The sequence below is a fragment of the Cimex lectularius genome, unplaced genomic scaffold, assembly GCF_000648675.2.
Source record: "Cimex lectularius strain Harlan isolate CLEC.00 unplaced genomic scaffold, Clec_2.1 scaffold126, whole genome shotgun sequence".
NCBI lineage: Eukaryota > Metazoa > Arthropoda > Insecta > Hemiptera > Cimicidae > Cimex > Cimex lectularius.
In genome coordinates, this window is record NW_019392705.1 from 1,415,477 (window position 1) to 1,429,092 (window position 13,616).

Sequence of the window (13,616 nt, forward strand, 5' to 3'; positions counted from 1 at the left end):
CAGAAGAACATTGTATAAATCAACACGGACAATCCAAGAACCATCGAGAAAGTTTTGAAGGAAAGAAACGACAGAATGCATCAAAGGAAGCAGGAAAAATTTCGAACCCTAACAGGATTCTTAACAGGAGACTGCAGACTGAGTGGGCATGTGAAGAAGGTTGGTATAAAACAACACTGACAATTCAAGAACCTTCTAGAAAGCTTTGGAAGGAAAGAATCGCCGGAATGCATCAAAGGAAGCAGGAAAAACTTCGATTCTTAACAGGACACTGAGAAGAGTTGGCATCTGAAGAAGATTGACAAAACACGGAACGTTTAGATTCTTCAAAAAAGCGGAGTAGACGCCAACACACCTACTAACAAACTATGGAGTGATTTGGAATGTAAATTCAACCAATCTGAATTGGCCTATAATCAAGTTTTTTTGATGAACTAGGATTCACCGGTGTGCTAAGTACGGGGATTTATCAGCTCTTAAGGGCGCAGCACACACCCCGAACATTACATTGCTGATAGAAGGATAGAATCGTTGTGATGGTCTGAGGGTGTAGATCATCTGGTATTTGATTTCTTCGAGTCCAATCTTCCATTTCTTAAACCATTCTTCCAAACAAGAGACGGTCCGGGAGGTTTCTGAAGAATTCCTGGTTCCATGTTTCCACTTCTGCGTCTACTAAAAGGATGTACCTTATAGAATAAATCAAATATGTTGAACACAGATAGATTTGTCTTTTCAAGACAACATAGTAGTTGGTGATTAAAGGTGATAGTTATTTTTTGGGATTCAGTTCCGTTGAGTCTGGTCCTTCATTTCTTGAATTATTCTTCCAAACAGAAGACATTGTCCTGGAGATTTCTGAAGTGGTACAGCTTCCATGTTACTTGGGGGGGGGGGTAAATAAAAGGTTATGTCTTAAGCATTAAACCTAATATGTAGTATAGACTGTTTTTTCAAGAGGAGACAGATTAATGAAAATATTGTTACTTTTTTTTTGCAAAACAACTACTCACAAATATTTACTTTACTTAAACATTATTTTTATTAACTTAAATAAAGAAGCGTTCTTAACGAATTAAAACCTATGTAAAGTAGTACACAATAAAGAGTTTAGGTGAGAAATTTATGTTGCATGATTGACCTGTAGTTATTCAACATAATAAAACCACACTTCATGACGAGGGTAACGAGTTCTACCTTTTTCCTCGTTGCAGTACAAAAGGAAACGCACAAAGTTGAATTTTTTTCTCAAAACCCGTTGCCCACCCCTTGTTTAAAAGAGTTTATCAATCCTCATGCGGTTTAATTTGACGCTTGGAGTATTTCCGTAGTAAAAAATCCCCCTTCGTAGCCTTAATTAACATGGGTTAAGAAAGATAGCCGTTCCATCATGTGTTATCGTATCCGTCCTCAAAGCGTACTTTCCTCAATTTGTTTAAAAGCCAATTAGAAAGTTTCGTTTTTACTGTTTTTGCCTATTTGTAATAACCGGATGTTATATATTGTTAGTTAGAAAACTGCAAAAACTTTTTTTTATTTGAAAGGTTAATTCCGAGCAAAATATAGCATTCTACAAACTGTCAGCCTGCCAGTAAACATTTTCACTTGTTTATATAAATTTCTCTTTGGTACAGTATTTAGACTATTACAGCTTTAAATTGGACCGACAACTTACGAATGAGAAGGAGATCCCGACTTTTTCTCCAGGATTGGGCAGATTCTTGGTAAATGTCCGGAACGTGCTTTATTACTTAAATACCTTATGCTTAAAAACCTCGAATACCTGCACATCTTTTAAGTATCACAACTCAGTTGTTGGGTTCTTTTTATCTCTAACTCAGTTTTTGAGTTTTTATTAATTGTGGTTACAGAATTTAGTAGTACGCGTTTTTTATGAATGAGGTGACAATAGTTTTTTTTAATATAATCAAGTATTTTTATGGTCATACTTAAAAACCTCATATACCAGCTTACCTTTTATGTAACACAACTTAGTTTTTCAGTTTTTGTTCATTGAGGTTACGGAATTTAGTAGTACGCGTTTTTTATGAATGAGGTGACTTGGTTTTTTTAGTATAATTGGGTATTGTTATGCTCATACTTTAGAACCTCGTATACCTGCATATCTTTTAAGTGTCACAACTCAGTTTTTGAGGTTTTATTAATTGTGGTTACGGAATTTAATAGTACGTCTTGTTTTAACGAAAACTATCCCGATTGGCCGTTCGTCTACGTTTTGCGTGAATCTTTCAGCAAGGACGTGACCTGCGGGTGCGAATCGTTCGCTTTTGTCGTCGGAAACTTTGTCCAGGGGCCTTCCTTTTCCTGGATAAATCTAGCCGGAGAATGACCCGAGCGTGGCCTGGAGATAGTTCCAACCCGGGGCCAGAATAGGGACCGATTGAAAATATCGAGATAGAACGTGCGCGGTTTGCAAACACCTGGATCGAAACTATTTTCAAAATGATTCCCAATAAATCAGCTCAGTTCTCGTTTATTAGACAAATTATATTGACTAGAAATAAATTACTTTTTGTACAATTTAATATACAATTATGTCATACAATTCAAATTTTAGCTACATGTGGTTCGATTGGTTAAGGAAGATGTTAAAGGTATGGAGCCGAAAAGCTTTAAAAATTTGACAAATATTAATTATTTATTTAAAGATTAATTATTAAAACCAATGAATAATTATTGGTCTCAATTGACGATTGTCGTTACAATTAGAATCAATACACATCTCGTCTAGCTGCAAATTCAGTGCGAACTAATAAATCTGTTTGTCCAAGACATCTTGAAAGGGCGTATCGCTAATTCAGCCGTCAATCGGTTCCGACCATGAATATTCATCTGGATTTATAGCCTGTCCTGTGATAACAAACGGGTCTACCCGATCGTTCTCCCTGTTTGGCTTTTTCAACCAAGCAGTCCGATTAGTCCGATTGAAAGACAGTGTTAAGTCCTATCTCCGATTTCCACTTTACAGTGGACCCTCTATTGTCTTTCCTGTCTAAACCTGATTGGTTTTATTTCAGACGGGCGAACGTGGCTACTTGGAAGGCCTAGGGTCGAGATACGCCGAGCTGTTCAACACCCACTATTCCGACGTCCTATGCCACCTGGAAGAGCTGAGGCAGCGGGAATGGGCAGAGCTGAGCCCGAGGTTCAGAGTCCTTACCGTCACCACGGGCCAACAGCAACAACAGACTCTGTCCAGGCAAAACGGGTTAACCACCTCTCTTTCTCAACCGATCTACGTACCTGGAAAATACTCGGTAAGTAATAACGGATTTCATAAACAGCGATGACAGAGCTGAAATCCAGCGCGTATCTTAAATCAATCTCGAATCTAATCGTTATTCTGAAATTATTGACTATTTAGACATAACAGTCCTAAGAGAAAAAACACGTGAAACCTCAATAAATCGATCTTCAATGTCAAACAAAATAACAATGAGCTGCTCTATAGGCCTAGAAAGAGGCGAGGCTATCAAGAAAAATAAAATACACTCACCCTTAACTCCGCGGTTTTTCCTTCTTCCACGTGGGATGCAGGAGGAAATAGGGTTTGCAAATTGAGGGAGGAAAAAAAAGAAAGCAAACTCATTACCTCGTGGTGATTACCATTTCACCACCAAACCAGCTTCGCACTTCTTCGAACAAAAATGAAAAACTAAGGCGTCCTCCATACCGAAGTACAAGAAATATCAAAAGGTTGGCATAATTGACTGTATCGGTCTGAAGCAAAACAAGGATTGGGCGAAAATAGCTCCGCGGTGATGTTGGAATGCTAGGAATCAGGGATTCGAACTTCGTAAGCACTGCAGCCTTTTGGCTTATTGTACTTTTCTTAGTTTCTTAGTTCACTTCAATCGACTCCCTTTTTTAATAAGTAGGTTGATTGTTTGTCATTCTGCTGTTTTGCCTGGGTCTTCGTAATATCATATATTATCGACGGTTGCTTCGCAGTAGATGATATGGGTCGCAGTTTCTTCCTCATTGCATAGGGGTCATTATTGAATATATCCATGTTGTGCAGGTGTTTTCTCAGATGGCAGTAACCGGTTTAGCCCTACCACTCCTTTGAGTTTTACCCTGTCTAAATGTAGTATTTGCCAGTTTTGGTAAGATTCCTTTAATCGTAAGTTTACTATGTCAAGTAGATGTTCCTTCAATTCCCCTTTTGTTTTTTGTGGACCCATTTCTTACCATTCAACTTATTATAGAGGACACTATCAAAAAATCCCAAGAATAGGTTCTGGGCCTTTACTCGGTCTTGCAAATCCTCCCCGGCCACTCTGCTCTTACATAAGCACTATTTTCTTTGCCCCTGACATCAAAGATATTGACAGGTTCTTGTGTGTCCCACGTTCTGGACATTCAGGATGCATTCATTAACTAATTTTAATGTAATTTTTTTACGTTATAAAGTTTCTAGCTGCTTGGCTATTACGACGACCTTACCATTTTTTGTCATTGTAATCTCTTTTAAAATTTTATATTGCATAAGCACATATATCAACTTGAAAGCTTGGTGTGCTTCTGTAATGATTTTAATTTCTTATATGGCTTGTCCAGAATATGCCTGATCCGGTTCCTTAACTTTTTTTGGATTAAGTCAATTTTTTAATTTCCTGTTGAAATGTATAAGATGTTCTAAAGGTTCTGTGATCATATTAGTCCTCATTTGTTGTTGTTGACCTCTGTCCTGTTGATCGTCTCGCTTCTTTCTTTTTCTATTCGTCCATCCTTCCTTCTCGACTTCATCGATGTGGATAAACCCACTGCCTATCGTATGTGTCGCTCCTGGCTTGACGGCAAAAATGTTTAGTCCCTGTCCAGTTTTGAAGTTTGAATGTGCTTTTCCTAGCTCCTACTTGTGTAAATGATTCCAGTGGAGATGCATAGATTTGCCAATCCTATTATGCTGCCTAATTTTTTGGTAGGTTGTTTTTGTTGAGCTTTAGTCCACCAGATTAATTGTATTGGTTCGACTGAAGGTCGGTTTTTGCTCTGCCATCTAGACAAAGTTTGGCGAATCAGCAGATTATTTTGACCTCTGATGAAATATTGGTTTCCAAACTGGCCTGAGGGCACATCTTACTCTGCTGTTTAACAAAGAGCCGTGTATAAAAATTAGATGGTGTCCTGGGAATTATTTCTTAATGTCGGCTAAAAATAATTTATTCTCTAAGTGATATTCAGAGTAGTTTTCCAAATAACACATCATCGAGGACTAAAACTTTGCAATATTCAAGTTGTAATATGGGGGAAAGCCTATTTCTGTACACCAAATATAGACCAGGGATTATAGAAAGAAGAGCATCTACAATGATTTTTTGTTGAGCAATATTGTTCGGTCATGACTGATTCTGCCAATGCCGTATTTGTGACAGTAAATTGGGTCTGAAAATTGGAGATTTATCAGTTTAGAGACCGCTAGTTTTCACATGTAATGAATTATGTCAAAGGGAGGTTCAGAATTTTCAGCTGATGAGCAACTATCGGAGTATTTGGGAATAACTCAAGTATTCTGCGTAAACATTTATTAATGAAAGTATTGGTTGAGATAAAAAGGCAGTGTCACGAGCGGGAATCGAACCCACGACCTTCGGCTAAATACGCTGCTGCTCTACCACTTGAGCTATCGTGATTTCAATCCACTCGGACACCAACTTCCCATCTCAATCCACCTTTCGAATTTTCCCTCCTTTTTGCCATTTTTCAAGTTAGTGTCCGAGTGGATTCTTACGATAGCTCAAGTGGTAGAGCAGCGGCGTATTTAGCCGAAGGTCGTGGGTTCGAATCCCGCTCGTGACACTGACTTTTTTATCTCAACTTGGAATTAAATTTACTCTTTTTAACTTTAAGTTAGGTTTTTCTAATTTTAAATTAACCCTTTTTAACTTTATGTTAGGCTTTTCTTATTTCTAATTAACCTCTTTTAACTTCAAGTAGACCATTTTAAATTCCAAATTAACCTTTCTTAACTCAAAGTAATTTTTTTCATTTCAAATTCGCCCTTCTTAACTTCAAGTAGACCCTATTTTAGTTTCAAATTATCCTTTTTAACTTCAAGGTAGGTTTTTCTAATTTCAAATTAACCTTCTTTAACTTCAGGTTGATCTCTTTTTAATTTTCAACTTCACTTTTTTTGAATTTCAAGTTAACCTTTTTAATTTGAAATTGACCGTTTTTAACTTCATGTTAGGCTTTTCTAATTTCAAATTTTCCTCTTTAACTTGAAATAGACCTGTTTTAATTTCGAATTAAGTTTTTTTAATTTCATAAAAAAAATTAACCTTTTTAATTTGAAATTAATTTTTTTTAAATTTCATGTTAACCTTTTTTAATTTCAAATTAATCCTTTTCAACTTTAAATAAGGTTTTTATAATTTCAAATTAACCTCTTTATCTTCAAACAGAACTGTTTTTAATTTCAATTTCACCTTTTTAATTTAAAGGTAATCTATTTTAATTTCAAACTAATCCTTTTTAACTTTAGATAAGGCGTTTATCATTTCAAATTAATCTCTTTTAACTTCAAGAAGACCTATTTTTCCCTTCAAATTCATTTTTTTAACTTCATGCTAACCTGTTTTAATTTCAGACGAACTCTTTTTAACTTCAATTTAAGCGTTTTTATATTAATTTGTCTTATCTTTAAGTAAACTTTTTTGAATTTCAAATTTGCCATTCTTAACTTAAAGTAGACTTTTTCGTTTTGAAATTCACTTATATTAAATTCAAGTTAATTTTTTTAATTTCACATTTGCCCTCCTCAACTTCAGATTAACTTTTTTTAATTTCAAATTCAATTTGTTCAATTTCAAGTTATATTTTTTCACTTCAAGCTCATCTTTTTAAATTCCAAATGAACCCGTTTTGAAAAAAATCATTAAAAAAATTAATCTTCTCCGCTAAACTGATTTGAGTTTACTTTCCCTTTATTTCTGAGAGTCAACAGATGGAAACAAGCGGAGGACTCTTTTGGAGGAAGGCAACTTTTACTTTTAAACAGGTGAAGGTACTATAAAAAAATTATTTATTCTGATTCCCATTTTCTTGTGTCACACATATACTACTTCCTTTCTTTTTGCACTAGTGTTATTTCTTTCAGTCTTCGTCATTGAATGTTACATAGCCTCATGTGCATCCTCTCATTTTCCTTTTATTTAAAATAATGAAAAACTTTATTTTTGTTATTTACTAACACTAACTCTGCTGTATTTATATGATAGATATGAATTATTTATTTGTAGCCAATATTTAGTAGTAAGAAATTTTTTTATTTCTTATTATCAAAAATTCAATATTTAATTTTGCAAAGAGGACTTTATGGCGGTCGTCCTATATTTATGTGGGATTCAAGAGGCATCGTTATGCATCTATGCCGACTCACATCCCTTTTGGCTATTGTCCTCGGTTTAATGGCCTCCTTGGAAGGGCCGGTGCCCCTTTCTGTCATTTCACACGAAAACCATCCCGGGAAGTGAATACCCACTCAACCCTTGTAAATTCCTTTGGCCCGAGGTCTCACTTAATATTTCCACCTTTTGGTTCAGATAGGGGAAAAAGGTCATAACGCGCGACTCGGGAAAGTGTTTACCCCAGAATACAGCCGGTATTAACGTTCCTCCGTATATGCTTTTATATTAAACGGTCCTGTGTCTCTCGTCCTTTATCCGGGGTGACTTTATTGCTAATCTGGTCAGAGCCGGTCTTTATTGTCTCTATTGCCCCCGGCCGCCATTCAAATTGCAAAACTCGATGTCTGAATTAAACCGGACGAGAGTCGGAAAGTCCTGAATAATCGCCTCGCACTGAGTTCATATCAAAAATGAACGTACCGCACTAACGACTTAATTTAGCTTTTCAAAGTGTTTGCATTTTTTGTGTAATATTTTAAAATATACAGAAAGTTTTACGATATGCATTATCAAAATATATAATTTAGTTCTGTTAATTTTTCGAAAAATAACATTGTAACTATCGAGACGTAACAGCATTTTTTCTCCATAAATACAGGGTGGTCCAGCATAAGCCCTAAAAAAATTGTGCTATGCTACATCCTAAACAGAATAAAATGCAACCAACCGAAGTGTTTCTCCATCCGGTCTGAAGCTATGGGTCAACTATTTTTAATTTCAAATTCGCCCTTCATACAATACTAGTAGATCATTTTTCAATTTGAAATTCACTTTCCTTCATGGTAACCTTTTTTTAATTTGAAATTAACCGTTTTTAACTTCAAGTTAAGGTTTTCTAATTTCAAATTAACCTTTTTTTAAATTCATGAAACAGGCGCCCGTGAAGAGAAGAACGAAGACATAGAAATCATTATCAGCATTAAAAACATTAAAACGCTAACACAAAAATTACACTAATTAAAAAGGGCACTCTCAACACCAAACCTACACTTTGAGCACTGAAGATGATCTCAATAAAGACCGAAACGTAGCACGATAAAGAAAATATTTTTCTAAACCTACTTCACACCAGACCGCATCTCACGATCTCCAAATGATCGTTTCGATCATTATTAAGATCATCTTCAGAGCCTGCGTTTTACAAACATAGTTTAAATTATACAAATACATGTAGGATGTGAAAAACTGAATTTCTAGCAATGTATAAATTAATTTTTTCACATCCTACACGTATTCGTATAATTAAAACAATGTTTATAAATCCCAAGCCCTGAAGTTGATTACAATAACGGTCGAAACGTTGGAACGACAAAGAAAATGTTTTTCTAAAACATACGTCACACCAGACCGCATCTCACAATCTCCCAATAATCATGAGATAGGGTAAACTGAGAATGACAAAGGTCATTTCAACAATTTTTTTTTCGGATCATATATATATATATTTTTTTTTTTTTTAATTTTTATCTGTTTCTGTAAAGTTTAGAAAAATACAACAACTCGCAGCAAAGTACCGTTTGAAATTTTGTATCATTTTTATAAAGTATATACACACATATTGATAAATAAATTTACGTGACATTAAACAAAACGTTTTATATTCGCAGAATTAGATAAATAATTATTAAAGCCCTTAAAAGATGGTTGAAAAATCGTCCATTTTTTACCAATCGGAGTGGATACAACGCACCACTGGACAGTTAATTAACCGTGGGATTGATTGACTCGGACGACAATAGATAAATGAACGTTTTGTTTATACCTCTAAGCTCAGGACAGCGGGAAATGGGGTAAAAACTGAAATTGTCTAACATGATCAGCCCACGTTTTCCTCAAAAACCAGTCAATCAAATGAATCGTTAAAATTGTACTAAAATACATAACTACAAAACTTTTGGCCGTTTAAGTCGATTGACTTACTGAATATGTAGGCGATTTATTGAATATTCCAATCAATTTATTTATTGTCCCAGCTGAGTGACAAAATACATAGCTAGAAATAAAAAATCAATTGATTGGAAAAGCGAAATTAATCATTCATAGATTAAATATATATTAATGGATTTTCGTTCTGGTGGTCAATTGACCAAGTTACTTCTTTCAAAGTATTATTCTTTTTATGTAAGGACTTGGCTGAGGTAAAAACTTCAGTGACAGAAGCAGGAATCGAACCCACGACCTTCGGCTCAATTCGCCGCTCCTCTAACCACTAGAACTATCGTGACTTCAAAAATTAGTGTCGCGAGCGAAAGATGATCATCTCAACCAAGACCCTACATAAAAAGAATAATTAAGAATAATTTAATGTTTACCCCTACTGTTATTGTATATATTCACTAGTTTCGTTGTCCGCTTGACCAATTAATATCTTTCAATGAATTAAGGGTTTTAGTGGAGATTAAAAAAACAACAGTGTCACGAGCGGGATTCGAACCCACGATCTTCGATCCACTCGGACACTAACTTCCCATCTCAACCCACCTTTTGAATTTTCCCTCCTTTTTAACATTTTTCAAATGTCATGTAATCTACTTGATTCTCGGCGACAAATGAAATAGCCACGGAGAGCTTTAGTGAAGTATACTTAATTTTAAATCATTTAATTCACTAATTTCGTGGTCCGCTTGAACAATTAATATATTACAATTAATTAAGGTTTTTAATGCTTGTTGTGCGATCAACCAGCCTTCATACGATGTTGATTGAGATTCGGGTTGTGGTCTTCAAAATACAATGTTATTACATCAACGCCCAAGCTTTCGACAAGTTTTATTGCCTTCTTCAGGTGATCTACAGAGACATAGGGACATAATCATTTAGATAGTTGTAAATTTTATAAATAGTTATAAAATATCAGTTTTTTGTTGCTCACAAAGTCAAAACTTAAACACATTGCACATTACACGACATGTATATATACAAACTATATACGTATTTAATAAATAAATAATACCTCTTCTTAACAGACTCTTACATATATAGGCATTTTTTAAACCAGTAACAATTACTTAACAATTAATACTCTTTTGGTACATAAATATCACAGGCGCTTGACTAGAAAATTGTGTTTATCACGTTATCAGGTGGGAGGTTCCCCACACTATGACCTACTGATAACAATCATTTCCTACAATTTTTAAAAACAAGTTCTTAATTTCTAATACATTGGTAATTCTATGGTATCACAGCCTGTTATAATAAATAAATAAATAAATAAATATGTACGGAAGTATTGTTACGATCTTTTGAGAGAAACCTTATTTTTTTCTAGAATCCCACTGTATATCATACTTAAATTATTCAAATCTGTTTTTAATTTACAAGCCATGTTATCCTGATGAATAGTTATCATTTCCCTCAAAAGTCTACGACCTGTATTTTGTTCTGAAGCCACAATTTTGACTCCATCGAAGTCAAAATTATGTTTCGTAGCGTGTGTATGTTTGGATAGTGCTGTTCCCGGCCTTTCTTCATCACTGCAATCATACTTATGTTGCCGCACACGTTCGGATAAATATTGTTCCGTTTAGCCATAATATATTTATATTTATTTATACTATTTAAATGATTATGTCCCTATGTCTCTGTAGATCCCCTGAAGAAGGCAATAAAACTTATCGAAAGCTTGGGCGTTGATATAATAACATTGTATGTTTAAGGTTTTTAGTTGAGATAAAAAAGTCAATGGCCTGCTCGTGATTCGAACCCACGATCTTCGGTTAGATACGCCGCTGCGCTACCACTTGAGCTATCATGACCTCGATCCACTCGGACACTAACCTCCCATCTCAACCCCACCTTTTGAATTTTCCCTCCGTTTTGCCAACGGATTGGATTCTCGACGACAAATGAAATGGCCACGGAGAGCTTTAGTGAAGTATACTTCATTTAACTTATTAAACCCATTTGATATCGAAGGCACGTCAGAAATTATAAGGTGGGTAGTTGGTGTCCGAACGGATCGAAATTCACTATAGCTCAAGCGGTTAGGGCAGGGGAGTATTGAGCCGAAGGTCGTGCGTTCGAATCCGCTGGTGACACTGACTTTTTATCTCAACCAAAGCATTACATAAAAAGAATAATAATTTGAAAGAATTAACTATATATTTACGTTTTAGTGGTTAATTGACCAAGTTACATCTTTCACTTAATTATTCTTTCTGTGTAAGGTCTTGGTTGAGATAAAAAATCAGTGTCACGAGCGGGATTCGAACACAGAACCTTGGGCTAAATTCGCCACTGCACTACTACTTGACTATCGTGACTACGATCATCTCGGACTATACTATCCATCTCAGCCTACGACCCTTTGAATTTTCCCTCTTCTTAAAAATTTTTAAAATGTAATATAACCACGATTCGATTCTCAACGTCTTATGAAGTGGCCACGGGGAGCTGTTTAATAAAATTATACTTCTTTTTCCTTATTAAATCTATTATATTTAGTGGTAAATTGACCAAGTTAATTCTTTCAATTAATTATTCTTTTTATGTGAGATCTTGGTTGAGATAAAAAAGTCAGTGTCACGAGCTGGATCCGAACCCGCGACCTTCGGGTAAATGCGATGAGTCACGATATCTCAAGTGGTTACAGCAGCGGCGTATTGAGCCAAAAGTCATGGGTTTGAATCCAGCTCGTGACACTGACTTTTTTATCTCAACCAAGACCTTACAGAAAAAAAATAATTTGGAAGAATTAACTATATACTTTTAAAAAAATCATCAAGTAATTATATTATCGTAGAAACGGTCCTTTGGACGTTTGTTTTCATTTGTCCTAGTCACGTCTTAGTAACCTTCAACACCCGTTGTTTTCACTGCTAAAAAAAATTTTTAAACTGAATCTGTGAATTTGGAAAAGTTCCTGTCAGTACTGATGGATAAAATAAACCCACAGACACATAAAATTCGTGGTATAGCATCAAATCACTACAGGCGTCTTTAAAACAGCTCAAAAGGCGTATTAAAATAGTTGGGTTAAATATGAACAGAGCATGTAAAAAGTTCAGGATTAGAAGAAAAAAAAATAGTTGGGGGAATATAGCACGACCGTGGAAGAAAGTAATGCCCCCTCGAGCCGAGTAAGCACCGGTGTGCAAAGTATATAAAAAGGGATAAGATAGCTCTTATGGGACTCGGTGCAAGAAAAGCCCCACATCTAGAATATCATATGAACAGATTTGATTGCTTTGTACTTATCTTAAACCAATTTTCTTTACAAATACCTTATAAATACAAACTGATAAACTAAACTATATTTTATACAAATTATAATTAACAATAATTTTCTAAAAAATACTCTTATTTTTTTACACCTTTCGAAAAAGGGAGAGATCAACGTCAATAAACATTATTTCTGAAAGAAAGTGCTAATTTTGTTCGTTTTGTTCCATTCAGAATAAATTCTCGGAAATTTCGATTTATTTTGAATGGCTTCAAATAACGTTATGAAACCAAGAACTTCTTGTTTTCAATTCCAATTAAATTTCACGAGGGAGTCTGCTCATTCAAAGATTAATTATTATATTCATACTTCGTGACAAATCTTATCATCGGTTTAAAAACATGGGGCTTAAATAATCGATAAACTGTTTCATTGAAAGATGTTTACTTGTAATTTCTGTTGAAACATGACATATTTGTCGAAGGTAAGTCAAATATAAATTCTGAAAATGTAAATTTGAACTGGGAGAATACCAATTTTACAATGTAGGATTTATACTGCATGTCGGTTTACTAGCGTTCTTCCTATTTTGCTCAAAACATATTCAACAAAGAAAAAAAATCAACAAGTTTTCTTACCATAAGCTTTACATTTAAACATTTCAATAAATACGGTTTTTTTCAAAAAAAAATTTTAAAAGGACAACTTTTTATTTTCAATCTACGTTTTCATTTAAGGTTTCATGAATTTCATTAAACTTTAAGAAAAATAGCACAAATTGATAACCAGTACTTAAAATGTTATGAATTATAAAAATAATACGTAAAATCACTGACGTTTCAGGCCATTTGAAAAAAAAATTGAACATTTTTTTCAAAAATAGAAAACAGAAAAATGAAGCAGTCATATAATTATTTTGTCTAAGTTGAGTAGTTTTTGAAAAAAGCCAGGAAAGATGCTATTGGGTTGTCCGGAAAATAATGCAGGATTTTGGTATTAAACAAAAAAAAAGAAACTAG

The 13,616-nt window shown here is 34.6% G+C and overlaps 1 protein-coding gene across 1 annotated transcript in view; it reads left to right on the forward strand.

Annotated features, from left to right (window-relative positions):
* LOC112126686 (sterile alpha motif domain-containing protein 5-like) overlaps positions 1 to 3,490 on the forward strand; it is a 160,069-nt gene extending 156,579 nt beyond the window's left edge. The window contains exons 2-3 of the mRNA XM_024226250.1: positions 3,039 to 3,278; positions 3,386 to 3,490. Coding sequence (XP_024082018.1) covers positions 3,039 to 3,278; positions 3,386 to 3,391 — 246 coding nt within the window. The 3' untranslated portion in view covers positions 3,392 to 3,490. The remainder of the gene's footprint in view (positions 1 to 3,038; positions 3,279 to 3,385) is intronic.
* The last annotated feature ends 10,126 nt before the right edge of the window (positions 3,491 to 13,616 follow it).